General features: G+C 42.4%; 1 protein-coding gene across 1 annotated transcript in view; it reads right to left on the reverse strand.

Moving 5' to 3' along the window:
• The window catches only part of LOC114559533 (membrane-associated guanylate kinase, WW and PDZ domain-containing protein 2-like), an 89,079-nt gene that overhangs the window by 7,679 nt on the left and 53,934 nt on the right, over positions 1–27,466 (reverse strand). The window contains 10 exon segments of the mRNA XM_028584216.1: positions 376–615; positions 1,791–1,983; positions 2,413–2,504; positions 2,620–2,812; positions 5,475–5,506; positions 14,216–14,384; positions 15,282–15,811; positions 23,512–23,694; positions 24,351–24,472; positions 25,405–25,462. Coding sequence (XP_028440017.1) covers positions 376–615; positions 1,791–1,983; positions 2,413–2,504; positions 2,620–2,812; positions 5,475–5,506; positions 14,216–14,384; positions 15,282–15,811; positions 23,512–23,694; positions 24,351–24,472; positions 25,405–25,462 — 1,812 coding nt within the window.

Genomic DNA, 27,466 nt, shown 5'->3' on the forward strand with positions numbered 1-27,466 from the left:
CTTTGTAAGGTAACTAGTAATTAAATCTGTCAGAGTAATGTAGTGGAGTAAAAAGTACAATATTTCTCTGTGAAATCTAGTGGAATAGAAGTAGTAAAGTGGCATGAAAAGAAAAGAAAAAAAGTACCTCAGATTTAGTACAGTACTTGAGTAAATGTATATAATTACATCCCACCACTGCCTCTTATAAATACTTTTAACATATTTTAAATATATTTAAAATCATTATGAAAAAATAAATAATACTTAAAGTGAAACCCTGAAAACAATCACTCTAGGACAGTCACCACCCTTAGGATCCTTAGTCATCAGTATTTGCAAATCACCATTTGTGTTCAGTAACAACCTTTAGGTCTCCAGACAGAAACAACTTACTGATGACGGTGGCCTTCTCCGGTCTGTTCAGGGAGCTAATGATGACGAAGCCGAAGCCCTCATTCTCCTTGCGGTGAATAACCACATCACTAGTTTGCAGAGCAGAACCCTCTGGAGGAGAGGTGGCAGCTGGGACGGCGACCGCTGCAGGGCCCGAAGCTGAGGCTGCATCGCTACGTGGGGAGCTGTGTTGTGTCGAAACAGAGCCGGGGCTGCGGCCATTCACAGGACACAGTTCACCTGGAGGAAAGGAAGCAAGAGAGGAGATAGGATGAGTCAAAGCAGCAGCTAGGTTACTGTAAAACATGACCAATTTACTCTCAGTGGCTATTCAATTTACATTTTTGTTGTACCCAGTGGAGAAATTCCAGTTCTGCAGAATGTATTGCATGCAGGAGTGCACTTCTCTACCTCTCGCAGGGACATTGTGTCAAAGTCAAATTGAACTTGTCCGTTTGTCATTTGACGGATCTGACTCTTGTGTATGTATGACCTTGCAACTGCACTGCATTTAGAAAGACACAAACCACAGAGCCTGCTGCAGTGCCTAAAACGAATAAGGATAGGAGTGTGAAATCGCCCCATGCACTATATGATACTATATATATATGAAAAATGGAAATCCCCCCCTCCCACTATATGTGTAGTGGAATGTCATTAAATGCCTCCAAAAGCTAAAAGAAAGTAACATTTCTCAATATTCAGTATTGAACACACTGGATGGTCACTGGACACCTCCTGCTTAATGTTGTTTTACATGTCAACCAGCAACAGTGAACACAACAGCTGTGCTCGAGAGAGTGTGTACAAATTTCTGTACCCACCACGCACCATACACAGTAGATCGCTCACAAGTCTACTACACAGGTAAAACACAGTCTGTTTAAATCGCAGCATCAGTGATACACACCAAATATAAGCCAATGTATTACTGCTCTTCTTGAAAAGTTTTTCTATGTTTGTACAATAAAAGACTTTTCAGGATTCACTCTTAGTTGCCTTCACTGTGTCACTGTGAACCGACCAGGTTATCATTGTGTTGTTGGTCAAAACGCACACATGCTCGCGAGGGGCAATTCTGTGCACCAGAGAGCACATTGTCTGTGGCACACAGAGTTAATACTGAAAATTCAGAAAAATGCTTGGTGTTTCGTTGTTTTTACATAAGATCCTTATAGATTTAAATAAGTTTTAGATTGTGTGTCCTTGCATGGATGCATGTATGATCTGCTACCACAGAAAAGATGAGTGGCTGAGAAGTACATACTGATCCTGAACACAAATTGTCAGCATGTGTGTCCTGTCCAAGTTGTCTCATTTTCTTTATTTGATGCCAGTGAAATGTGCAGCACGTTCTCCAGTCTTGGTTAAGTGTGAAAAAAAGAAAAAAGAACAAAAAAGCTTAAAGTCCTCACCAGGTATTTGCACTCTCCTTCTCACAGTCAAGCTGACTTGACCGTTGCGAGCGGCTGCGTGCATCAAGTCTATTACGTATTTGTGCGGTTTCCCAGCCACCACATTTTTATCCACAGAAATGAGCTCATCCCCAGGTTGAAGACGCCCATCGCGCTCAGCGGGAGTGTTCTCTATTATAGCACCAATAACAATCTGTTCAAAGACAATCAATATTAGCAGCATAGATGAAGGTGAAGAAAATGAAACAGAGACAGTGGAATCACTCAGTAATTGCTTTATCCAGGTCGGAAATTAGTTTTGGGTCATGGTAACATTTTTCCACCTTAAATATTTTCTTCTGTACCATAGTTTGCATGCTGTTTTACATGTGGACAAGTTAGCAAGGCGTTTCTTCAGTATGGGAGGTACTGAGCAGTTAGGGCAGTGTGAGAAACCTGAGGAGCGCTTGTGTGTAAGTGTGTGTGTGTGTGTGTGTGTGTGTGGAGCAGATGTTGGTACAATGTGTGTAACTGTGTGAGATGAGATTATGTGCAGGTCAGACGAGGTTGGTGTGTATGAAGTTAAAAATATGTGTGGTCCAGCCCGTCCCATACGAGCCTTGTCACGGGCGTCCGGACTCACAGCCTGCACGGCCTCGTCTCCCCCCAGGATGCGGAAGCCAAACCCGGTCTTCTCCCTCAGCAGGTGCACCTCCACCTCTTCATACTCTGGACCTGAGACACAAATAAAGACATTAATGTTTGACTCTTTAACTCATTTCAAATCACCATATTAGGTGCAATTTACAGCAACATACTGCTATCTACCATGAACTGTTTCAGTACTCACGTCGGCTCTCATAGATAGCCCTCGACTTCTCGTAAAGGTCATAGGGGTCGGGTTTGTTAAGATCGAAGCCCTCAGTGGAGTCCGGCACAGATGTGCGGTGCTGTGGCTGGTTTGAGAAGGTCATGCCGGGTGGCAATACTGGACCGGACAGGTTTGCTTGGGGGCTGCCATGTGGGTCCCACTGGTCAGGCAACTACAAGGAAAACACCAACAACAGATATTAAATGTACGATATGGGGCCCTATTTTTGTTAACGACCAGCGCAGGCAGCACCTACCGCCTATTGCCCTTATTTTGGTGCACAGAGCGAAGTACACGATGCACAGGTGGAAGGAGAGGCACAAACCGGTGGGAGGTCCCTTTAAATGATGCAGCGTAAACCAAGTTTTTGGTATTTTGTGCAAAGTACGTGTGTTTCTGGCACGTCAATCGGCTAAGTACTTCAAGCCTAACCCGAACAGAATAATGCTCAAAATGTAAATAAGATGATTTATTAAGCACTCTCCAACCAGTAAATGTGCTTAAAATCTGCATAAAAAAAGTTTATCGTAGTTAGCAGTAAAGCAGATCCATATTTCTATAAATTAATTATAAGTAATTCTGTATCTGTATCAGTGTGTTCATGTCGACAACGATTTTCTAAAGAAGAATCTCTTCATTTGTTGTTGTCATGCATCAGTGATTTGCTCAGCTGTTTCAGAGCTAAGGCCAATGATGTGGCTGTCTGAGAGTGTATTTAATAATTACCACAATCCAGCTAATTTAAATAGCTTACATTACTTTATTATGTGAACATTTAACATAAAATTCAATATTTTTATTTATTTCCCCGAAAATATTTTGCAGAGCCACCGTCGCTGCGCCCGGAAATTAGCGCCGCCCAAGACGACTGTGATTGGTTTAAAGAAATGCAAACAACTCAATGCGTTTTTTTTCCTATCCCAGAATATATCTGTGGTGTAGCCAGACCTTACTCCACAGCGCTGTGGAGATCCAAGACTGTATGGCTGCAGGCTGGAGATCTGGCAAAGTGAGACTAAGTCATGGCAGACAATGCTGGCAACAGCCCACGTGTTACTGCACCATGCGGGCAGGAGAAAACAACAAAGCAACAAACTATATAACAAATACTATACAGCACTGACCTGCAGTATGTATGTAAACACAAGATTTAAAGGTCCCATGGCATGAAAATTTCACTTCATGAGGTTTTTTAACATTAATATGAGTTCCCCCAGCGTGTCTGGGGTCCCCCAGTGGCTAGAAATGGCGATAGGTGTAAACCGAGCCCTGGGTATCCTGCTCTGCATTTGAGAAAATGAAAGCTCAGATGAGCCATTTTGGAATCTGCTTGTTATGAGGTCATAAGGAGCAAGGTTACCTCCCCTTTCTCTGCTTTGCCCGCCCAGAGAATTTGGCCAACCCATGAGAGAGAGACATCATGGCTTTCAAACGAGAAAAGTGGCAGTTGGTCAAGGCCACACCCCCACCCTCCACCTTGCCCCTCCCTCTCTCCTCCTCAATACAGACACAGAAATGGCACATCCTAAGGAAAGCTCATTGTGGGACTGGCTCTAGTGGCTGTAGTTCTGCACCAAGGCTGAATTTCGGGAAAGAGACTTCAGATACAGTATTAGGGGACCACTAAGGTCTATATAAAAGCATCCAAAGAGCACCATGTCATGGGACCTTTAAGAACTAATATTAGCATACAGTACAGGCCAAAAGTTTGGACACACCTTCTCATTCAATGCGTTTCCTTTTTATTTTCATGACTATTTACATTGTAGATTCTCACTGAAGGCATCAAAACTATGAATGAACACATATGGAATTATGTACTTAACAAAAAAGTGTGAAATAACTGAAAACATGTCTTATATTTTAGATTCTTCAAAAAGTAGCCACCCTTTGCTTTTTTTGATAACTCTGCAAACCCTAATTTCTCTCATTAACCCTCACAAGGGTACACCTGTGGTTATTTTAGATTCTTCAAAAGCCATTTTGCTTTTTTTTATTAATAAGGTGATTCCTCACTAATTAACCCTGACAAGGCACACCTGTGAGAGAAAACCATTTCAGGTGACTTTCAGAAGTTATCAAAAAAACAAAGGGTTTGCTACTTTTTAAAAATCAAAGGGTGGCTATAAGACAAAATGTTTTCATGTTTTCATTTTTCACACTTTTTGTTAAGTACATAATTCCATATGTGTTCATTCGTAGTTTTGATGCCTTCAGTGAGAATCTACAATGTAAATAGTCATGAAAATAAAGAAACTCATTGAATGAGAAGGTGTGTCCAAACTTTTGGCCTGTATGTGTAGAAAAAAACAGAAAAGCTTTGTGTTTATAGTGATGAATTATCTCTATAAACATTGTTTTCAAATCCAAAAATGAATGACAGTGAAGTTCAACCAACAAATTCAAGGCCTACTATGTGCAGAAATGAAGGTCAGGTAACCGTAATGATGGAATTTGTGTGTGAACCTAAATGAGATGAGATTTATTGTGTCTGAATATTCTTTCTAATACCATGAATGAGTGTTGATTGTATAAGCAGCTGCAGTTTAAGTAGAAATCTGAAAAGCTTTTCCCCAGCTGGTGAGGTGTGAGATCTGATGTGATCAAACCAATAAGCAGGTCACGACAGTCTGGCTCATTTCACAATAAAGCAAAAAAGCCAAACACCTCTGAGGCAACACAGTCCAATGACAAATCCTACACGTTGCAATTTTACCTCTCTGCTTCAACAAACAAATTTGGTTCAGAGATGCACATTTTCTCCCCGTCTCTTTTTTCTTTCAGTCGAAGCCACACACACAAAAGCAGAAACATATTTGTTTCAATGATTGTACCTGTTTGGAGCCCTTCCACGGAGAGATGTGGCCTGAGGACGAAAGAGAAAACACAGTTTACAGAGAGCAGACACGGATAATCTGTCGGATTCTTACAAAACAAAAATGCAGATAAATACAAATACAACTGTACAGACAAAAAACAAACTATAATGGATATGTGCAAAGGTTTTTTATACATGAGGTATTTGATAAAATTTGTTAAAACATCTTCCCTTAAAGTGCTCATATTATGCTAATTTTCAGGTTCATAATTGTATTTAGAGGTTATATCAGAATAGGTTTACATAGTTTAATTTTCAAAAAACACCACGTTTGTGTTGTACTGCACATTGTTGCAGCACTCTTTTCACCCTGTGTGTTGAGCTCTTGAGTTTTAGCTACAGAGTAAGGCATCTCACTTCTGTTCCATCTTTGTTGGGAGTCGCATGTGCAGTGCCTAGGTCAGCACTACAAGCTAGTCAGAAGCAGAGCATGAGGGCATGCCACGCTAGCAGCTAGGCGAGCATTATAACGTGTGTTAAAAAATGTTGCACGTTCGTCACGGAAGTAAAGGCTGGACTACAATAGAGCTGTTTGGAGCAGTTTATGAACCGAGTTTTCTGTTGGAGATGGTAAGTACCTTTGGGGTGGACTTTGGGCTTTTTCACTTTGTAAACCTATTACATGCACAAAAAATATATATAACACAATAAAGGAAAGGGAAAAAGGCAAAAAGCCCAATATGAGCACTTCAACGTGAATAAAACATCTCAGTCATATTCCTCTGTTTTGACTTTGTTTGTGTAACTCTTCCTAAACAGGTTTGGTTGTTGCATTTGTTTTCAACATAATTACATCATTGGCTGCAGGCAAAAGCACAGACCCCCTTCCCCCAACACACACACACACACACACACACACACACACACACACACACACACACACACACACACACACACACGCACACAAACTTCTCTGCAAGTCATATTTTATCTGCATGTAGGAAGCAGTGAGCAATCTACATCACAACAACAATTTCATCAACACCACTCCTCTGTGACTCCACTGACTCTAAGACATACAACACATTTATGCTGCCAAAACCCAAATACATTTACGCATGGGGGGATTTACATGCAATGGGTGCTTTGTATAAACATGCAGGTTGAATCTTAACACATGTTGATAGAAGCACATAGACACACTCATAAAGCATGCTAGACTCCTGCATCCCTGATGTATCCTTTATCAAACCTGGGCAACTGTAAAACTTTAGAGAACCCTGGTATATTTAATATTTATTCCGTTAATGACATTTCCTGAGAAATGTCAGAGTGCATCGGATAAAATATATTTACGGAATTACTCTGCAACTACATCCGCCTGCTTTTTAGATTCCTCAGATGATGGCCAGAGCACTCAGCAGCAGAGCGGAATGGCAGGACTTTCCATCAAAATCAGCAAACAAAGGGAGATTTGACGGAAATTAAATACAATAGATCACTGCCAGTCCATGTGAAGACAAAAGAAAATTAAAATAAATTCATTTCTGTCATTCCTTCCACTTTTATCTTTTATCTTCCCTCATTTTCCAACCCTCGCCCTCCTCCATTCGTCCCAAGTAAAGCATCTTTTCTACATGTAAATCTTTCCCATTATGAAAATAAAGGTCCCTGTTTAGTCTTTGAGCGTGTAGGAAGACACAAGAATATGATTAAAAGAGAAAAAACATCTTCCCCGTACATGAATGGAGGTTTGAGAAGAACTGTTCGTGGTGCTGAAATGATTTAGCACAGTAGTAGCAACAGAGGGACGGCACTGCGTGAGGTTGGGGCTAATAATCACGTTCTGCAGGGAATACGGGCCTTAAGGGAAGCCCTTCAGGAATTCTAATAACTAATTCTCAGGAAACCTTCCTTTATGACCTACTGAGGGAAATGAGTACGAGCTACAAAGCAATTGTCCACTCATATTAAAGAGGAGCGTCATCTTCACCGAGGCATTTAAGCTTAATTTAAATGCTAATACAATTCATCGGCATATATGCCAGAAGTGTGGCAGACTCGTATGAATGCTGATGAATTACAAATGAATGATTAGGTAGACAGGCTTCATGTGGCCTCTCTCTGGAGTCAGTGGTCAGACAGTCTGGCAGGCCAGCCTCACAGACTAGCCTGCTGAGTTCTGGATGGCATTCAGATCAGCCTGATTGGCTTTTGCAGCCTGACACCCTTTTTTCCCCCACAGCCATGATCTGCATCCTCATTGGTGCTGCAAAATGTCTCTAGTCTGTGGTTGGCTCCGCTTCAAACTGCGATGTCAGGGGACGGAGCTGTGAACACGACCAGAGCTCAGTGGAACTCTGGCAGAGTGCCCACGCTACAGCAGTCAGACACAGAGACTAACACAAACACACTCACACATGCAGTGGAAGTCTAACACCCTGTCTGTTACACACAAAGCACTGATGCTCTCAGTCTCACATCTGAATTGTGCAAGCTAAATTCCATTGATGTTCTGCACAAATCCTATGTCTGTGAACACAAACATGCTTAAGCATTCCTGACACTTTGCACATCGGAGTCATTGTAAAGGACCTTGTCCTTTCTTTCACCCTGCAGCGAGGAGAGCAACACACAGAGAGTCAGAGAGGTTCCTGGTGTGTCAGGCTGATAGTCCCTGTGGGGCCGTTGTCTTGAGTTGTTTGATAGAAACTGGTGAGGTTGGAAGATATGGCATCTTTGGGGGAAGGGATGTAATTTGGCACATTCAGCATAGCATTTAGAAGGATTTCTATTGCAAGCTGTGTGTATGTGTGTACATTTGATTACAGATATGTGTATGTACATGTGATGATGCGTTAATCTGTGTGGGGAAATTTCAGCATCCTTGGCATATTTGACAGCGAAACATGAGTGTATGTCTTTGCAAAGGTTAACCACCAGGTGGCAGATGGTGGCTCTGCATGGTCATGAGATGTTTGACTGCTCAGCACCACATTTGATCTCAGCTGCTCATGTACACATCTGTGCATGCTGACGTGCAGTCACATACACAGTTACTGTTTTTCTATTCCTGCTGAAGACACATGAGTCATTTGCAGTGTTGGGAGTAACGCGCTACAAAGTAACGCGTTACTTTAGCTGCTTCTGATCTAACGTCACAGGACCTTATAGTGGCGCAATGATACACCAATCTAACAATGAGCATTAAACCACAGCATGGCCAATATAATGAGCTTTCTCTCCTGGAAGTATGGACATTGTAAAATGATAATGAAAGAGGCAGTTTATCATTTAGTCTTCTTTACTCTGAACTCCCGATGCAAGTAACAAGTGAGCAGTGACACATGTTTTGGGTGCTACCGTATATATCACAGTATATGCACAGGCGCATTTTAACTACAGTAAAGCTAGCAGCGAAAGACCCCAGAAGGCGCCACTCCATGCAAACAACCAAAGCTAGATTTTACACGGACTGCAGTGCAGCCGATAAGCCAGGCAGAGCTGAATAAATTGATTGCTAGGTATACTGTAGGCCAATCAATTTTATTTAATTGGGCCTAATGTGGTAAAAAAAAAACACTGTGAAAATGACTGAGACAGTTGTTATTTTGTTTCAAGTATTAAAAAGGACTTTTGTACTACTGATTGATTTGAAGGCCTGTTGCCCTGTTGATTACAATAAATAGGTTTAGAAATTATGTTTATTGTGTTTGACTGTTCAGTACTGTTCATATTTACATTTAAAAAGCAGACATAAAAGTAACTTAAAATTTACTTTCCCAATTAACTAATTACTTTAAATATACAGTAATTGGTAAAGTAATTCAATTACTTTTAAAAGAAGTAACTAGTAACTCTAACTAATTACTAATTTTCAGTAATTTGCCCAACACTGGTCATTTGTGCACATCACAGACTTAGTAGAACTTATTAGCTTCCACGTAACAGACTGAGTATAATTCACTGAACAACAAACAGTACACAATCAATTCACTAGGATGAGGCAACAGTTTATCAACATATCTCCAATAAGTTTTACTAATGTACTTTAAAGGAACTAATTGGGAATTTAGCTTATTCACCGTAAACCCCAGAGTAAGACAAGTTGATACATACCCTTCTCATCTCCGTGCGTGCTGTAACGCTGTCTGACGGTTCCAGCATTAGCTTAGCCTAGCACAGATCCTGCAGGTAACTGGTTCCAACTAGCCTACTGCTCCCAATTGTGACAAAAGTGACAAAATAACGCCAATATGTTCCTATTTACATGTTGTGATTTGTATAGTCACAGTGTGTACAAAAAACAACGTAACATGAGACACAGCCATCTTCTAACAGTAAACAAACCGGGAACTATATTCTCAGACAGGCTTGCTGCGAGCATATCACTCCGCCCAAGTACTATATTCTTCCACCTGAGAATATAGTTCCCGGTTTGTTTACTATTCGGAGCAGTAGGATTACTGGAACCATTCACCTGCTGGTTCTGTGATGGGCTGATGCTGCTGGAGCCGTCAGACAGCCTTACAGCACGCACAGAGATGAGAAGGGTATGCATCGACTTGTCTAACTCTGGGGGTTAGGGTGAATAAGCTAAATTCCCAATAAGTCGGCGTGTTCCTTTAAGACTGGCGACAACAGGACTGGTGAAAATCAACAAACCCACAGCAGCAGCTTACATCAGATCAGATCTGATGTATCAAGATCACTAAGTATTTTAATGTCTTGGATAGCTTTTCTGGTCTGCAATAGCAATTCCTGTCACACTTCAATTAATTAAACCTGAGATGCATATGCAGATTGTTTTCATCCCTAATTAGATACAATCCATGAAGAAGGATCAATGCAAAAGAGAGTGCATCTATAACTCCTCTTTATTGTTCTGTTCTCATCTCAGAAACAATGCAAAATAACTCTTCACTCCTGGCAATTTATCTCTAGACAAATTATAGACGGTAATGACTAAATGAGCATTAAAATGTGAAGGGCAAAGCTGCTGGGTGGCACTTCAAAAGCAAACATGAACTTATGATCTTTGTATCTTTATTTTTTTGTTGTTGACTCCCCTAGCTTTCACCCAGGCTGTTAAACGATGCAGTTCGGCAATCATTGTGTGGTTGAGTGTGTGTGTTTTTGTCACATGGCCAAGGGCTCAGTGGTATAGGCAGCCAGTAGGCCTAATTATCAAGTCCAATTTTGACCCTGTGACCAGAACACTTTTTAGAGAATCAGTGCAAGAGCACATGTCAAACAAATAAAGCTTTCACTGTGCAATTTAATTTCCACAGGTGGCCAATCTTGTAGAAAATAGCATAAGAGGGAAAATGGCCACACTCCATGTCGCCCTGGGAATACACAATAACTGCACTTCAAACTTCGACACTGTAAAATGCTCTCTCTTTCCTCCTTTCTTTCTTTTTCTTTTTGTTGCATTTTAGGCCTTTATTTGACAGGACAGCTTAAACATGAAAGGGGAGAGAGAGGGGGAATGACATGCAGCAAAGGGCCGCAGGCCAAAACCGAATCCATGGCCGCTGAGGACCGAGCCTCTGTATATGGGTGCTCGCTCCACCAGGTGAGCCACCCAGGCACCCTCATTCCTCCTTTCTGCTATGTTATAACTAGGGTTGGGTACCAAGACCCGGTGCTAATATGGCACCGGTGCCTTGACGACCGGTATCTATCGGACCGAATAGGAACAGGGATTTCGGGGCCTCATTTCGGTGCCACTGATATGCCTGCGCTTCTCTCTGATGCTCCAAAACGGACAACCAAAGCATCGCTGCATGTGACGCTAGTTAACACTACACTTGACAGCAGGTAACGTTAGCCTACCACTAGGTAGTAGCTGGATTAAACCTAAACATGGTTAAATGCTGACAGCTAAACGGTGTAATGTGTGACTGTATTTCATTGTAGAAGATTCCATCAGCGGGACGTAACAGTGTGCAGTTGTCGGAAAAACAACACAGACAGTACGTTCACTTGAAACTGGTAGCCTCGTGGTGCATTCAAAGTTATTGTAAAATACCCTTTTCCCATCTGGTGGTTGTTTTTGTCGTTCAACAGCAATTTACTAGTGAAATAAGTCATTGTTATAAGTTATAGTTATTACATTATTAAATCCTTTACTTTTGACCATATGGCCTTAGCAATAAACAAGCCGTTCTTTAATGTCGCTGACTGTTGTTTTGTACCATTCTTTTTTTTTCTTCTTTTTTTTAATGTTCTTAAAAAGTATCGGTTCAGGCACCATTTAGGCACTGGCACCCTTTTAAAAGTATCGCTTTAGCACCGGTATCGGAAAAAAACCAAACTATACCCAACTCTAGCTATAACCCTGATTGAAATATTTTCTGAGATTGAGGGCATGTGGTCATCTCCTTCTTTCCCTAAATGGAAGGTACAATGCTAAATGCTGAGCTGGTGTACATCAGCTCATTACAAGCAAAGCTTGCTTCAGGAATTCAACATGGGACAGGTATTGTGGAACAACACTAGCCTAGTCTAAAAACACAACAATAAAATTCTAAATGTAATATTTGCTTAAAATTCAAGTGGGTGAAGAAGGAAACATTGTGCCATTGTGAGAAAAATCCAGATGAAAATAGCTTTTCAGAAGGACACTCAATCACACACAGAGATAAATCATATTTGATCAGTGAATCAAGATATAGTGGAGAATTTGAAGATTGCAACATTGAAGATTACAAATAGGACTGTTTGCTTGTTTAGAGCTTTTTGGTTCATATTTTCTCTTTGTTTCAATTAAACCAACATCACATCAAAAAAGACCATTTATGAACCTAAACACAGTGAAAATTATGTTTGTATAATCCATCATTCCAGAGGGTTTAGAATACAGTCAGTACAGGTAGCCAAACAGCAACATCAGTTCAGCTTGTTTACTGGCTAGAAAACACTCTCTACAGTCATTTCTGTCCAGAGTAATTACATTAAAATGACTGCATTTATTTTGAAGATGAGTGGTCCCAGTGGAAATGAAACCGCTTCCCCACAGCAATGTTCCCAACTCTCCACTGTACTTTGAATTGAACCAGCTTCTGATTTGTTGTATCTCAAAACTTTCCTTTGTTAAATCCCTTGTGTTACTCCTGTCTGTTGATGATGAAGCCCCATTTAGAAAACACTAACACATGATGTGACACCACAACACTTACTAAGACATCTGCTTACATTGATCTCTGATCTTTAATATTTCTGTGTATTCTCTGCATGTGTTAAAACCTATAAAACACATTAAACAAAATATTTGTTTTTTTCTTGAGTCTCATAATATGTCATGTGGCAGTTTGCTCCTGCAAAGATCTACTTTCCCCAAGGGGAACATTTAGGTTTTGTTTTTTCTTAATCAACATGCAGAAATTATTGGTCTCTGAAGTAATCCTGAACTATTAAACTGTTATTTCAAAAAATAATACAATTTGCCCAGTTTTGTCCCAGACAGAATTATTCTTCTAGCTTCTAAACTATTTAGTTCGAGTAATTGTTTTACACAGCAGATCAGGTTAAGAATTGTGAAGCAACTATTAATTCCAAGTATAGACTATGCTGATGCAGTATGTCAGAACACTACTGAGACCAACCTTAAGCCTTTGACTGTTGCCTTTAATAGTATTTGTAGATTTGTGTTGAGATGCCCCTACAGAACAGAGTCACCTAACGCTAGGAGACAGTTTCACTGGTTCAGATAATTTTCAAATGCATATATCTTAACTATCCACCCTATTTGAAACAATACTTAACACCTTACCAAACAAATTATAGCTTAAGACACACCGAATACCTATCCTTTAATGTGCCTCACATTTCCAAAGAAAGTAGCAGGCGTTCATTTAAATTTAAAGCCCCCTTTGATTGGAATAGCTCTAAGATCAATCACATCTTTGAGATGCTTCAAGACATCTTTGTTCATTTACTTGCAAACAAGCAATTGTTGTAAATGCTTTCCCTAAAGCTTGATTGCTTTTTGGTGTAATTGTTTTTGGTTTGTCTGATTTCTCACAGTTTTCTGTTATTTCTCTATCTTTCTGTTTTTAATTACTATTCATAAATTGTTTTTCAAGTAAGGGGCCACTGTGATTTAAACGTGTTCTAAAATAGAACGGTTCTCAACATTATCATAATCAAAATCTCTTTTGCTCTCTCAGCTCTCACTGTCAACTTTACTTGACTCCTCTCTTGCAAAGCTGCAGCTGGGGTTGAAGATGCACAGTAACATGATATTTGTGCATCTCATCAGAAGAAAGCTTATATTTAGCTGGGCAGTTGCTCTTGCACCGGAGCCTTCTTTATTTTTGCTAAAATTATCTTGGTCTTTGAAAGGTACCGAATTGCCACTTTGATATTAATTGTGCTGTAATCATTTTTGCCACCACTGCTGACATAAATAGATCAAGGACAATCACCAGGTATTAAAGAGTTGGAAATTATTTTACTTTGACTGTCTTGAGAAATAAAAATTAAATGTATACAACCCCAAAACAAATGTTGTCATTACAAAATGAAAATGCTTTAACCATCAAAAAGTACAATATAAACTTTATTATATGTCATTTAATTTATTATGAATCTGTACTATATCTGGTTTAACTGGCACTAGTTGTGTTATCTAGAAGTTTCCTTGTAATCCTTATGATTGGACAATAGAAAGAGTGAAACTGTACTAGAATATCTAAATAATAACCAAGCACACAAACAGACAAACAGAAAAGAAACAAGTCTGTGTCTCACCTGTTGCTCCTCTCTGTATGAGGAGAGTAGCCTCGGCTCCCACAGGACACTCTTTAAGCATCTCCACCACTCGTCCATGTCCAGCTGCAGCCACTGGCTGCTGGTTCACTTCCAGGATCAGGTCTCCCTCTATCAGCCCTGACGCTCCCTGGGAGCCTGGCTCCAGCACCTGCATCGCATAAACACACGCACCGTCACACAAGTTGACTCGCTATGATTTGATTTTGTGGTACTTTCATATTACCACATAAACACAAAACCTCTATTGTCTATCATAATTAATAAAATTGGATTAGACCTAATACCAGAATATGAGTTATTTTTGTATCAAGGGAACTTAGTTCATGCTTTCCCCCTTATTCTGCAAAAGAAAATCTCCAAACCAGTCAAGTCATCTATTGTTGGTCCCTAAAATCACATGTGTCTAACAATCTACCAGTTGGGTGAGATTATTTCAGCATTTTCCAAAACCAGTTTTTCCAAAGCCGAGGTTTACACGACCAGCCAAATGCACTATTTTGACTTATCGGTATTACAAGATATTGACATGAAGATTGTTTGTCGAAAATTCTTGAAACAATGAAAAATGCACCAGTAACAAGTCCACAGGCAGAAGGTTTTTTTAAGGTAAAAATACAACAGGGATGAGAAACAGCATCATTGCAACTCATCTTCTCTAATTTATCTTTTCCTTACAGCCAGGTTTCCCTAACTTATTTAGGACAGTCTAGTCTTTCAATCATGTATTACTATATTAGTACATAGGAAATCCTTCACAGGCTGAGCTCACTTTGTTCTTATTATCTCAATCTTTATACTTAGAGCTGTTTAATGAATTCAATTTACCTTGACCTGCTGTTTTAATTCTGCCTCAAGTTTATTGTGTAACTCAACTCAATCACTGAGTTTAGCTGACTACTGAGATTTAACTGTTAAAAGAACATATTTCATTCCTGAAACAGAGACAGTAAAATACACATCAAACAGGTCTGAACCCTTTCATTTCCGGACTATTCATGGTCTAATAAGTGAATTAAGAGATGTACAGGTGATCATGACACATTACCTGTTTTACTCGCTGACCAGTGGGACTGTCGGCAATAGTGAACCCAAATCCCTCCGCCCCTTTCACCATAGTAACTGTCAGAAGCTCTGCCCCCTGTGCTGTTGCCCCAGCGACCCCCGCAGTCCCAGAGGAGGCCATGGACACGTTGTCGTCGTGAGGCGTGAGTGCCGATGCCGAACCGGGTGTGGTGGGCGGTAGGGATGAGCCATCCAGATGTGTGTCCCCGGGGTGAGGGGCTCCGGCCTGGGCCAGAGCCTGAGGAGGCAGCTGGGAGCTCAACGACAGATACTCTAGGTAGGGGTCGTAACTGCCACGGCCGTTCACCACCAGGGGGCGGTGCTCCAGGCCGATGGGTGTCAGGGAGGTGCTTGCTGCGCCACCTGGGTCCTCGGGGTCAAAGGGCAGAGGATAGCCTCGACAGAGCACGAGGGTCACGCTCTGACCGATCGGTACGGACTGGAAAAGCTTGACCACATCGGCGTGTGTGGTGCCGAGCACGCAGATGTCATTAATGTAGACAATGACATCACCTAAAGAGAAAGGAGATAGGAAGGAAACAACAGCTTCAGTCACAGTTACACTACACTACAGTATGTTACATTTTACACAAACCACGTGATCTGGTCTCAGTGGTTCATGTGTAAACATACTGTGCAGCAAGAACACAACCTGTCACCGTCTGTTGCCGTAAATCCAGCCATCAAATCACAGCCACATCAGGACATGCTGTACTGTACCAACACAGAAAAAGCACTCAGTCCCCTCTCAAATGTCACATAGGAATATACTATCAGTTCACTGCCAGTGCAGGCAATCTTGTGCATGTGTGAGACAGCGAGGTGAGCGACAGACGGGGCAGTTTCTTAGTGTGCCTCAGTGAATAAGACAACCATCTGGTGCACACTGGCATTTAGATAGACTCTAATCATGAAAAAGTAATTAATTGAATGCACATAGTAGTAACAGTTTTGAGTATTGGCTCATGTATGATGCAATATGATGTTGCATCTCCCTGTTAGGCTAGTGACCAAAATGCAAATCGTGTATCATTGTTTATGATCTTGTGTGCCAGAAAAGTTGTCTTTGTCAGGTCATACCCAGGCTGTCTAGCAGTGCCCGTGCTATCTTTCCTATATTCCTCACTTCACTAAATTTTACATTCATTTTCACCTCACCAGGTGGGTTGGTGACATTTGTTTCTGCGAACCAATAACAACGAGGTGAAACAATTTCACAAATGCAACACTAGATACACTGTCATCTCTGCTGTAGTTTGAACTTGTGGAAAGTTACGGATTTCAGCTTTAAAGTCACAGCCCCATGACAAATGCAGCTGCCTCAAATCCTCTATTTCACACTTCTGGAAGCACTCTTTGTCACACATGCACACATGTAGACACACACACACTCCTGTAAGCACGTGCACACACATAAACACACCATACATGTCACATGCACAATCACACACAATCCCTAAGAGCAATGCCGCACAGCTCAAATAGGCCAGCTAATCTCAGTGAGGGAGTGCCTGTGTGTGACTTTGTGACCGTGTGCATGCATGTGTGTGGCAATGTCACAGAGCGGAGAAGAGCAAGTTGGATAGAGAGAGAGAGAAATCAGAACAGAGAGAGAGGAAAGGGCTGACAGACCAGGATAGAGGGATGAAGAGAGAGAAAATCTAGAGATGTAGAAAAAGAAAGGGGATGAAATATACTGAGGCTGAAAGCAGAGGAGAAGTGTCAGATGACATGGTTAGATAAGGAAGCATAATAAAGGGTAAGCTAGAGAGACAAAGAGAGGGATGGAGATAACATAGAAAGAGATGGATTCCAGATAAAAGAGAAACTGATAGGCAGAGAGAGAGACATAAAAGCAGAGTGCAGGAGCTGAGAGTAGGAAGGAGGATTCCCAGCTCTGAAATGAGCTCTGAATGAGCAGTTTAGGCACCAACCGTGCGAGGCATGGGGCCAGCTCACAGGTTCAGAGCAGAGCACACATTAAGCCTCATATAGTAGTTCCTTCTCTGAGCCCATGACCATAGCCCACTATGACTGAGGTTTGTTTCTTTAAAAGTTTAAAGTGCTCATATTATGCTAATTTTCAGGTTCATAATTGTATTTAGAGGTTGTACCAGGATAGGTTTACATGGTTTAATTGTCAAGAAACACCACATTTGTGTTGTACTGAACATTGCTGCAGCTCCTCTTTCCACCCTGTGAGTTGAGCTCTCTGTTTTAGCTACAGAGTGAGGCATCTCACTTCTGTTCCATCTTTGTTGGGAGTCGCACCTAGGTAAGGACTACCAGCCAGTCAGAAGCAGAGTATGAGGGAGTGCCACGCTAGCAGTTATGCGAGCACTATAACGTGTGTTACAAAGTGACGCCTGTTTGTCATGGAAGTAAAGGCTGGAATACAATAGAGCTGTTTGGAGCAGTTTGTGAACAATGTTTTCTGTTGGAGATGTTAAGTGCCTTTGGGGTGGACTTTGGGCTTTTTCACTTTGTAAACCTATAACATGCACACAAAAGATACAGTATATAACACAATAAAGGAAAGGAAAAAATCCAAAAAGCATAATATGAGCACTTTAAAAATCAATCTTTGTAACCTTGAGGATTTTGAGATTCAACCTATGGAAGACTCTTCATGTATTTTGCTCTCCATGTAAGAATGTTAACTGATACTTCCATTCTAAACAACACACAAGTACAGTAAAGAAGCAGGTAGGGATTTGGTGTCTACTCACAAATATTGCAAATGAAAACACACTGGTTAACCTTCCACATATAGCACGGCCTCTCTAACCACTACGCAAGCAATCTGAGACTGAATTACTGCTTGAGTGGATGTTACAGATACCTGTTTTTATGAATCAAAGCACAAACACAAAATATAGGACAATTTCATGGCACTGGTGATAATAACATGACCACTGGTGCTCGTGTATTGCACCTGCAATGCCGCTGTAAAAGCAGAAAGGAATCTCCTAATAAGGTAGGTGTTGTGTGGGCCAGTGTCAGTTATTTCCCATTAAAAGCAAAACGTTATAGTGCACTCACAGAGGACAGAGAGTGTGCTGAAAGGAAACTGAAGTCCTTGTCTGGGACACACAGTGCTACAGGCACAAATATAGGGCACCCCAAATATGCCACCAAGGGCCAACAATGTCCCCGTTTAAGATAAATTGATATTTCTGGGGATACAGAAACCTCTAACAGATCACATCTGAGTTATTCATTTCTAAGATGTGCTTTAACATTTGTTGGAGTATCAGTGCATTCATTATTAAACCATTATTCAATCAACAAAATTTCTGCGCTTGAGTTATATTTGTGAAATATTCAAGAACATACAGCTAAATACAAAATGCTGGCAACAAAAATGGACCATAAGGAGGAAGAAAAGAGTTGTGGACCTTCATGAAGCAGGGTCAAGGCCCAAACTTCAGGTTTTAATGACTACAGAGAACTATTTTCTTTTTACAGAGCAAGTATTGTGTCTTCTTTTGTATGTTGTATATGCCCATCAATATGTGTCCATCCCTTGGTAGGGGAAGGTTTAAGAAAAGAGTTGTCATGGTTTTGGGGTTTGAGTTCTGTTGGTTTTGAGGTTCTGTTCTTGTTTCCTGTTTATGTTGTGTATTTGTTCTGTTTTCTGTTGTAACCAGTGTTTCCTCCCTTGTCTCGCCTAGCTGTAGTCCCTGTCTTGTTTTGCCTTGTGTCTGTATGTTCTGTTTCCTGTTTTATTTTGACGGTCTGGTTTTCTGTCTTGTCTTGTCTGATTTACTTCCGGTGTTTTTCCCTCCTCTGTGATTTCCCTAATGTGGTTCACCTGTTTCCCAGCCTTAGTGTCACCTGTTGCTTGTTTTCTTGTTACCCTCTGTATTTAGTCTTTGTGTTCTCCTTGTCCAGTGTCAGATCATTTTGTGTGTTTCTATGTGCCTGTCGTGTCTCCCAGTGTTTGCGCGTGTCTGGTTTTTTGCTCCCTGGATTTCTTTTGTTCTGTAGTCGCTGGTTTGTTTTCTGCTCTTGTTTTTTGGATTCCCTGCTTTTGTTTTCTACACTCTGATTGGTTTTTTGCCTGCTGCTTTCAGGACTCCCTTTGTTGTTTGCACTTTGTTTTTTATGGTTTTTTAATAAACCTTCCACCTCTACGTTCTCCTGCCTGCCTGCCTCTGCATTTTGGGTCCACCATTCCCTACTCCTCCCTGCTGAACTTAACATAATGATCTGACCACTCGGACCCAGCGGAGGTACTTCCTTTTTTCTGGTGGGTTCTCAGTTGTTTTTTTTGTTTTTTTTTTTGTCTACTGGTTGCTGCTCTAGGCCTGTCTGGATTATGGATCCTGCGTGCCCTTTTTCTGATGAACTTTTTGAACTACTTTGTGACCTGATAGAGCTGAAACCAATGTGGAAAGAGACAGGCAGTGATTGCCAGAAAGCGGCAATTCTGTCTTTAGCTCGTAAAATGGTGTCCGACAGGCCCTGGCTTAAGGACTCAATTCCAGATTAGGTTAAAAGGTTCATTTCTACTCAGACTCATTCACCTGCTAGCAGTTTAACTACAGGTTTCATGTCCGTCACCCAGTCTACTTCTAGTCCTGTCTGTTCTGTTCAGTCACCAGGAGACGAGCCAGAGACATTTTTGACTATTTTTCAATATTTGGCTAAGTGTGCGTCCAACACTCCTCTTCACACTCCCGGCCTAACCCAGTGCCAGCAAATGCCCACCAGCCTGTCTGTCAGCTCAGCAGCTGCCGGTTCTGCAGATACCCCCTACTACGAGCAATCCTTTGAGGGAACTCGCCTAGCCCTATTCCGTGGGAACCGTGGAGGCCGGAGACGGGGAAGACGACAACATGGCTCCCGACGCCATGCCCTGCTTCACCCTCTCTCCAGCCCAGAGTCCTCCCTGTCCAGCGGAGCCAAGCCCGTGCTGTCCAGCGAGCCTATGCCAGAGCTGACCAGTGTGCCAGAGCTGACCAGTGTGCCAGAGCTGACGTGCAGCTCTCCTGACCCTGGGCGTATGTGCAGCTCTCCTTACCCTGGGTTGATGTTCAGCGGCCTTCCCGAGCCCAGGCTAGCTAGCAGCTCCCCTGAGTCTAGGCTAGCTAGCAGCTCCCCTGAGTCTAGGCTAGCTAGCAGCTCCCCTGAGTCTAGGCTAGCTAGCAGCTCCCCTGAGTCTAGGCTAGCTAGCAGCTCCCCTGACTCCAGGCTAGCTAGCAACTCCCCTGACTCCAGGCTAGCTAGCAACTCCCCTGACTCCAGGCTACTTAGCAGCTTCTGTGAACCCTAGCTAGCTAGCAACCTCCCAGATCCCCGGCTGGCTAGCAGCCCCCCTGATTCCCCACTAGCTGGCGGTCCCTCTGTATCCAGCCTAGCTAGCAGCCCCCCTGACTCCGGGCTAGTTAGCGGCCTCCCTGATTCCCTGCTAGCCTGCAGCCTCGCTACTTTCCCCGAGCTCCCCAGTGTTCCAGCACTGCCTAGTGCCCCCGAGCTCTCTAGTGCCCCCGAGCTCTCTAGCTTCCCCGGCTGGCTAGCAACCTCACAGATATCTGGCCGGCTAGCAGTCCTCCAGAACCTTGGCCGACTAGCAGCCTCTTAGATCCCCGGCTGGCTAGCAGCCTCACAGATTCCTGGCTGGCTAGCAGCCCTCCAGAACCTCGGCCGGATAGCGGCCTCTCGGTACCCCGGCTGGTTAGCGGCCGCCCGGACTCGCCGCTGACGTGCAGCCGCCCGGATTCGCCGCTGATGTGCAGCCGCCCAGAGCCGCTGCTGATGTGCAGCCGCCCAGAGTCTTCCAGCCGTCCAGAGTCAGCGTCGCCCGACCTCTCAGACCTCCCAGAGTCAGCGTCGACCACTCTCCCAGTCTTTGTTTACGGGTTTCAGTGCCCAGGTGGCTTTGCCGGTCTCCGGCGCCCCTAAGACCGCCCCTGAGACTTTGCCTTTGTTGTCGGTCCGGCCGACTCCTGCCCCCCCGGGTTCTGTCGGCGGTCCGGCCGACTCCTGCACCCCCGGGTTCTGTCGGCGGTCCAGTCGACCTCTGCTCCAGCTACCTTGTCGGCGGATTGGCCGACTCCTGTTCCTGCTACCTTGTTGGCGGACAGTGGTCCCGCTGACTCTTCGCCTGGCACCAGCCCCGCTGACCCGTCGCCTGGCTCCAGCTCAGCTGACCCGTTGCTGGCCCGGCCCTCGGAGGGTCTTAGCCTTCACCGGCCTGCCAAGTCTCCTGAGGGGTTCAGCCTGAGCCATCCTGTTCGGTCTCCTGAAGGGATCCGCCTTCGCCGCCGGCCTCCAGAGGGGTGTGTCCTTCGCCACCGGCCGCCTGAAGGGTTCTACCTTCGCCGACCACCACCTCGAAGTCCTCACAGTCCTGCTTGGTCGCCTGAGGGGCGCTTCCTTCGTCGCCGGCCGCCTGAAGGATTCTGCCTTCTCTGTGGCCTTGCAGAGGCCTCTCTGTTCCCTGTGCCCCAGGACTCTCTGTTCCCTGTGCCCCGGGACTTTCTGTTCCCTATGGCCTCTCTCTGGGCCTGATTTACTAACACTGGCGCAGTTTGCGCTGCGTCTGTTTATGCAAGTTCGGTAATAGCGCACGCTATGCTTCCACATTTTGCGTAGTATTTATCAAACCTAACACCATCAGGCAATCAGCGTCTTTCTTCGCCCACTATACCGTAAATTGCGCTGTAGCGAAGCGGTACTTGTGCTATGATATGGCTGAGTGCACACTGCGATATTCCCACTGCTGATGCTATGACTGTTTGAAATGATCCTGATGCCAATATTTGTAATGTAGCCAGGAGTTTAACAACTGCTGGAATGGGATGTGAACGCTGAGTGGGTGATTCAATGTCATCTTTGATTTCTTCAAGTAACTCTAATATTGCATGGCTGCTTGATCTGTAATGCTAAATGATGTTGTGTTCACTGACAAAGTGTGATTCTTATGTTAAAAACATTTTCAGCCTTGCCTATGTCTTCGTCTTGCTCAAATGACTGTTGCCATTTCACCAGCGGCATAAAGGTCTACGAGGAAACTAGATTGCGGCTGGTTCAGACCTGCTTTTAAGAGGCGGAGAATTTTCCCCGCGGAATAGAGACGCGCTCTTACTGACAGTCTTTGTAAATACCACAGAATATATAATTAGGTGCACTTTGCGCTTATCCTCCCACCTTTTTGGGTGAAACTCCCACTTTCCCCACGACCCTCCCACGAACGCATATTGAAAGCGCAACTTGTCTCTTCTCGCTCATGTGGCAGACAATCTGAGATTTTACCCAAGTGCGCCCTGTTTGTAAATAGCCCGCATCGGTTACGTCAGTCTTTGCGACCAATTAGCGCCTGGAAACCGGCGCAAACGGCTTGATAAATCTAGCCCTCTGTTTCCCTTGCCCCGAGTGGCTCAAGTGCCTTCCCTCACCCCTCCGAGGTTGACGTATTTTGTATATTTGGGTTGATAATTTGGATGAAAACAACCATTTCTTTTGGTTGGCAAAATCTCTGTAGGACATCAGGACCAAAGAATATCATCAAATGGTTACTGCTTTCTTTGTAAATCACAAGAACCACAAAATCCTAATTTTGTGAGGCTGAGGCTACTTGATATTAATCCTTAATATATTCTTAATGGGAAATAACTATTGAGACACTCACGTCTTATGGAATATATTGACTCTATTGTCTTTTGTGAGAATTTGGTTTACATTTAAATTGAATTCATCACTATAATCACTGAAATCATCTGAAAATCTCATAAAATACAAACAGACTGTATGGATATGATTTTGGGTCCATGTTGGTGACATTTGCCAGCTAAAGCCATAAAACTAACCAAGCACTAGTGTTTATGCAAAGAAATGTTCTGAGTTGGCAGAGGCAAAAATACACTGCAGCACCAAATTTACTGAATACTGACACTCTACTGCACTCCCCTGGCCTTTTAGGTATAAGAAATGTTGACAGAAATGACCCAACAAGTAGTTAAAAAACTGCTTGAATGAAATTGAAACTCTGCCAGCAAAAGGTATTTGCACTTGATCTGCTTTGGCAGGAAATTAAGGTCCATAATGTTGAGGTGTCAGAATAATGAGGCTGTCTGTGCTTTGCATTTCTATAAACACAGTTAATGTGTATCGGCTGTGACAGTGGTGACAGCTTGTAGTTTTTTTTTTTTAACCTCGATTTATTTCTCAACCAGTTGTTAAAATACTGCGTTGGTACACATAATTACCTGTGTCCATCTTTCCGTCCTGAGCAGCGGGTCCGTCTGGTATTACACTCTTCACTTGCAGGAACTCATCAGGCTCGTCGCCTCCGATGATCGTGAAGCCAAATCCCATGTTGCTCTTCTGCAGGGCTGTCGACAGGAAGTTCCCCTTCAGCTGAGTTGGGTCCCTCGTAAACAATGGCTTCTCTGAAGGGACAGAAGGTTTTGAAGTATGATTTTCATGATTTCATAGATTCTTGATATTTTTAAACAATGTACATTGGGTTTGTGACATTGAAATTAAAGTTTGAAATTATCTTTTCAGTGCTGAATGAAGCTATTGTATTTTTTTTTTCTTCTTAATACAAAAACAGCAAAAAAGACACATTTGCCTTAATTCCTCATAAGATGACTCATAGGAGATATGAAGTCTTCACTCAGATGAAGCCGTACATTATGTACTGGTCTAGTATGTCTTCATACTCAGATTAAGGGCGTCAGGGCGAGCATGTTCTCTGTCCCCAGCACTGCCAAAATCTCCATTCGACTCTGTACATTGTGACATTGTGCATCTGCCTGGTCAAATAGTCATGAAACTGCCCGTTCTATGAGAGATTGGTTAGGAAAACGATGAAAAAAATGCAAAATGTTAAATATAAACCATCTGTACAACAGGGAGAATTTACAAGTAATTTAAAAAATCTATCAGCACATTTTCGGGGGCCCTAGATGGCCGGAAGATCAAGGCCATGTGTCTGTGTGTCTTTTCAGCAGTCCTTGCATTTTAATATTTGTGCAAGTCTGTGAGTGTGTCAGCATGTTTTGGTTTAAGTACTGCACATACTGTAGTATTCCATGTGTACCTCTGTATATAGTGGGCAGTGGTAGAGCGGAGAGTCCCTGGCTCTGCATCTGCCTCTGCTGCTCTAGGCGTCTTTTGGCTTCCAGGACTGGGTTCTCAAACTGAGTCCTTCGATTGATATGACTGAAAATACAATGCAGCATTAGAAATAATTGGAAAAGGGATCATTCAAAGCTTTAAGCTAGAAATAACAATACCACAATGCAGTTCTGCATTAAAAATGTTACCAAAGTTAGAAGCTATTAACAGTAAAATGTACTTAAGAACCAAGAGTGTTCATTCAGAACAATCGTGCCTTTCAGTGTGTTAAAAAGTTGAGCAATATTGTTGTGTCATCTTGAGTCAAATGACTCCCTGTTGGGAGAAAGGGTTGCTAGTCCTGCAGATCCCACTGAAAATCACGAGTCTAGCTCTACAGCTCTTTGTCCAAATTTCAGCTGCTTTCTGCTCATTGTTTTGGTGCACACTGTTATGTTAATATGAGTCCCTTTACAGTAGCTCTCAACTTCTACCCATGTAAGATGGTGGGTAGCTGCTTAGGTGGTGTCAGTTCCACTACTCAGCTACTGCATATACTGTTGGCTAGTTTGAAATATAGCAATATGTCATATCTTATGATTGTTCCTATGTCTTAGCATGTCAAATGTTTTAATTTTCCCAAGTAATTTGTAACTAAAACCAAATGTTGAAAAGTGTCAAGATCCCCAAACTGTCCTCTCAGGAACTATTCATTATACTTCAATCACAGCTAACTTGGTTTGGATGAAAACAAAATTGAATGTGCTTCCAAATTAAACAGATGCCAATACAGTATGTTTGTAATGCAACAGATTAGATTATCTTGACCAGGTGAGCAGGTTTTTCTCAGCAGCATTCTCTTGGTAGTCCATACAGACAAGCATTTCACTGTAAAAGTTAAATGAGCAGTAAGACATAAAGAAGAAATGAGAATTGAGTCATTTATAATTTATAATGAGGTGTTGTAAACCCTAGAAATGCATTTCCTGTTTTACTACAGAGCAGCTGAATTAACCAAAGTCAACAGGGAGACTTACTCTACAAAATAGCTGCCGTAGATGGGGTCATCTATCTTCTCCCAGCCATAGGGCAGCTCTGAGAGGAAAGGAAAAACAGACGAGGGATATGAAGTCAGTTTACGCTGAGAGCAGGAGAAGGAATGTAGACACTAAATTGAACCACTGAGGGCAGACAACATGAATCTCAGGGCTCACAGCTAGGCGCTCCCAAAGTGCTCCTTTAATAGACAGACAACACTTCGATCTTCAGCGGTGGCTTCTTCATAGAGACACAAATAACAACACAGACATCGATACAAAGCAGGGAAGGAGGTAAAGAACATTTAAATCGTCCGACACATCTCACCCGCATTCTCTTTCTTTCAGTCTCCTTTTCTTGTGTGCATAAATACTTCAAGGCCCAATACCTTCACCATATTACTTTGTGTTTGTCTCTTTTTTTCCTTTCACCCACTCACTTGTTTTCGCCTCACTTGTTTGGCTGTTTTGTTAATTGTTTCCTCTACCTCCTCTGGTTCTCTGTTCCCTCCTCACTTCACTCATCCCTTTGCTGATTTAGCTCTCCTCTCTCCATCATAAAATATCTGGGTTAATACAGTGCAGTACAATGAGCTCCCTCTGCTGGTATATGGAAGATCCAGAATGTTAGGGTTTTCAGCTTTAACATTAAGCTTTCACTAAGGTATAAGGAGCACAACAAGGGAATTGACTTCTTGTATTACATACAAGAATATACACACACCCTGATTGAAAAAGATGACAAATATGCAAACAACAAGGGACTTGGTTGACCCTGAGCTTAAAACACACACACACACACACACACACACACACACACACACACACACACACACACACACACACACACACACACACAATGCTTCTGTTTCCATACAGACCATAACCAATGGTACATAACCAAGTACTGAGTATTTGCTTCAAATGCCCGACCAGATTTATAGTCATTACCTCAACCCCACTCACACCAACTCCTCTGGGCAAAAACAATACAAAGTACAGGTGAAAAAAAATTAAGAATTACTTATTGTTTGATGAGTTTGTTCCTCATGTTTTTTTTTGTTTTTTTTAATCAGGACCAGGATCATTTTAGACTATTTTATTTCGGCAAGGTTCATTTTCGGCTGCTTGTGTTTAGATAACATTTTATATCTGAGAACTTTGGCTTCTGCTTCTGAAAGATGAATTTTGTAGAAGGACGTGTTGATAACACAAATTTTCTGTCTAATAAATAACGTATCCTGAAAAAAAACTGATCTGATTTGGTTCTTATTATAAGGAAAATGCTTGAGACAAATCGCCATTTATGCCATTTATTTAATTAAACATTTACTTGGTGTGAGAAAATACACATATGTCAAATAATTTGTCAAATTTGTATGGTACTAGCAAAAGTACAAATCAAAATCAAATCAAATCAAACTTTATTTCTATAGCACATTTCATATAAGTTAATATAACACAATGTGCTTCGTACAAAAAAGTACACTTACAAATAAAACACTTTATACATAGTATACAGAGTATACAGAAAACCTTTGAACAATACACAACCCTCTCAAGTCACACACAAATCCTCAGCTCTATTACTTTTACAATGATTTGGTCTGCATGACACTGTGGCATCATCCCTTCACGCTGTAATAACACAATAATCTGTGTGTGAATGCGTGTGTCTGAACGTGTACAGTGTATGGTGTGCCCTGGCTGCTGAGCATGCTGACTGTGCAGCCCAAGATGAAAGGAGTGCACACCGCAATTATCTTAGGTCTGCTGCTTTACCGTTTGCTCAAACCACCTGCACTGCCATTACCTCAAACAACCCTCCTCATCCTCAAGATGTAAAAGTCACACTTCAAACCACCTTAAATTCCCTCCCACCCTGTCCATAAGCCACCTTAAATGTCGGCCTAACTCATCCACTAGTCGCTTGCCCTCCCCCTAAAGTAAAAGGGAGACAGTTTCCATGGAAACCACCAGTGCAAGTCTTTTTTTTTCCCCCGCCTGAGCTGAAGGCTCTGTCTTGTCTCTATTTCCTGCTGCTGAAATACAGAGACAGTGT

The sequence above is a fragment of the Perca flavescens genome, chromosome 8 (genome assembly GCF_004354835.1).
Source record: "Perca flavescens isolate YP-PL-M2 chromosome 8, PFLA_1.0, whole genome shotgun sequence".
NCBI classification, from domain to species: Eukaryota; Metazoa; Chordata; class Actinopteri; order Perciformes; family Percidae; genus Perca; species Perca flavescens.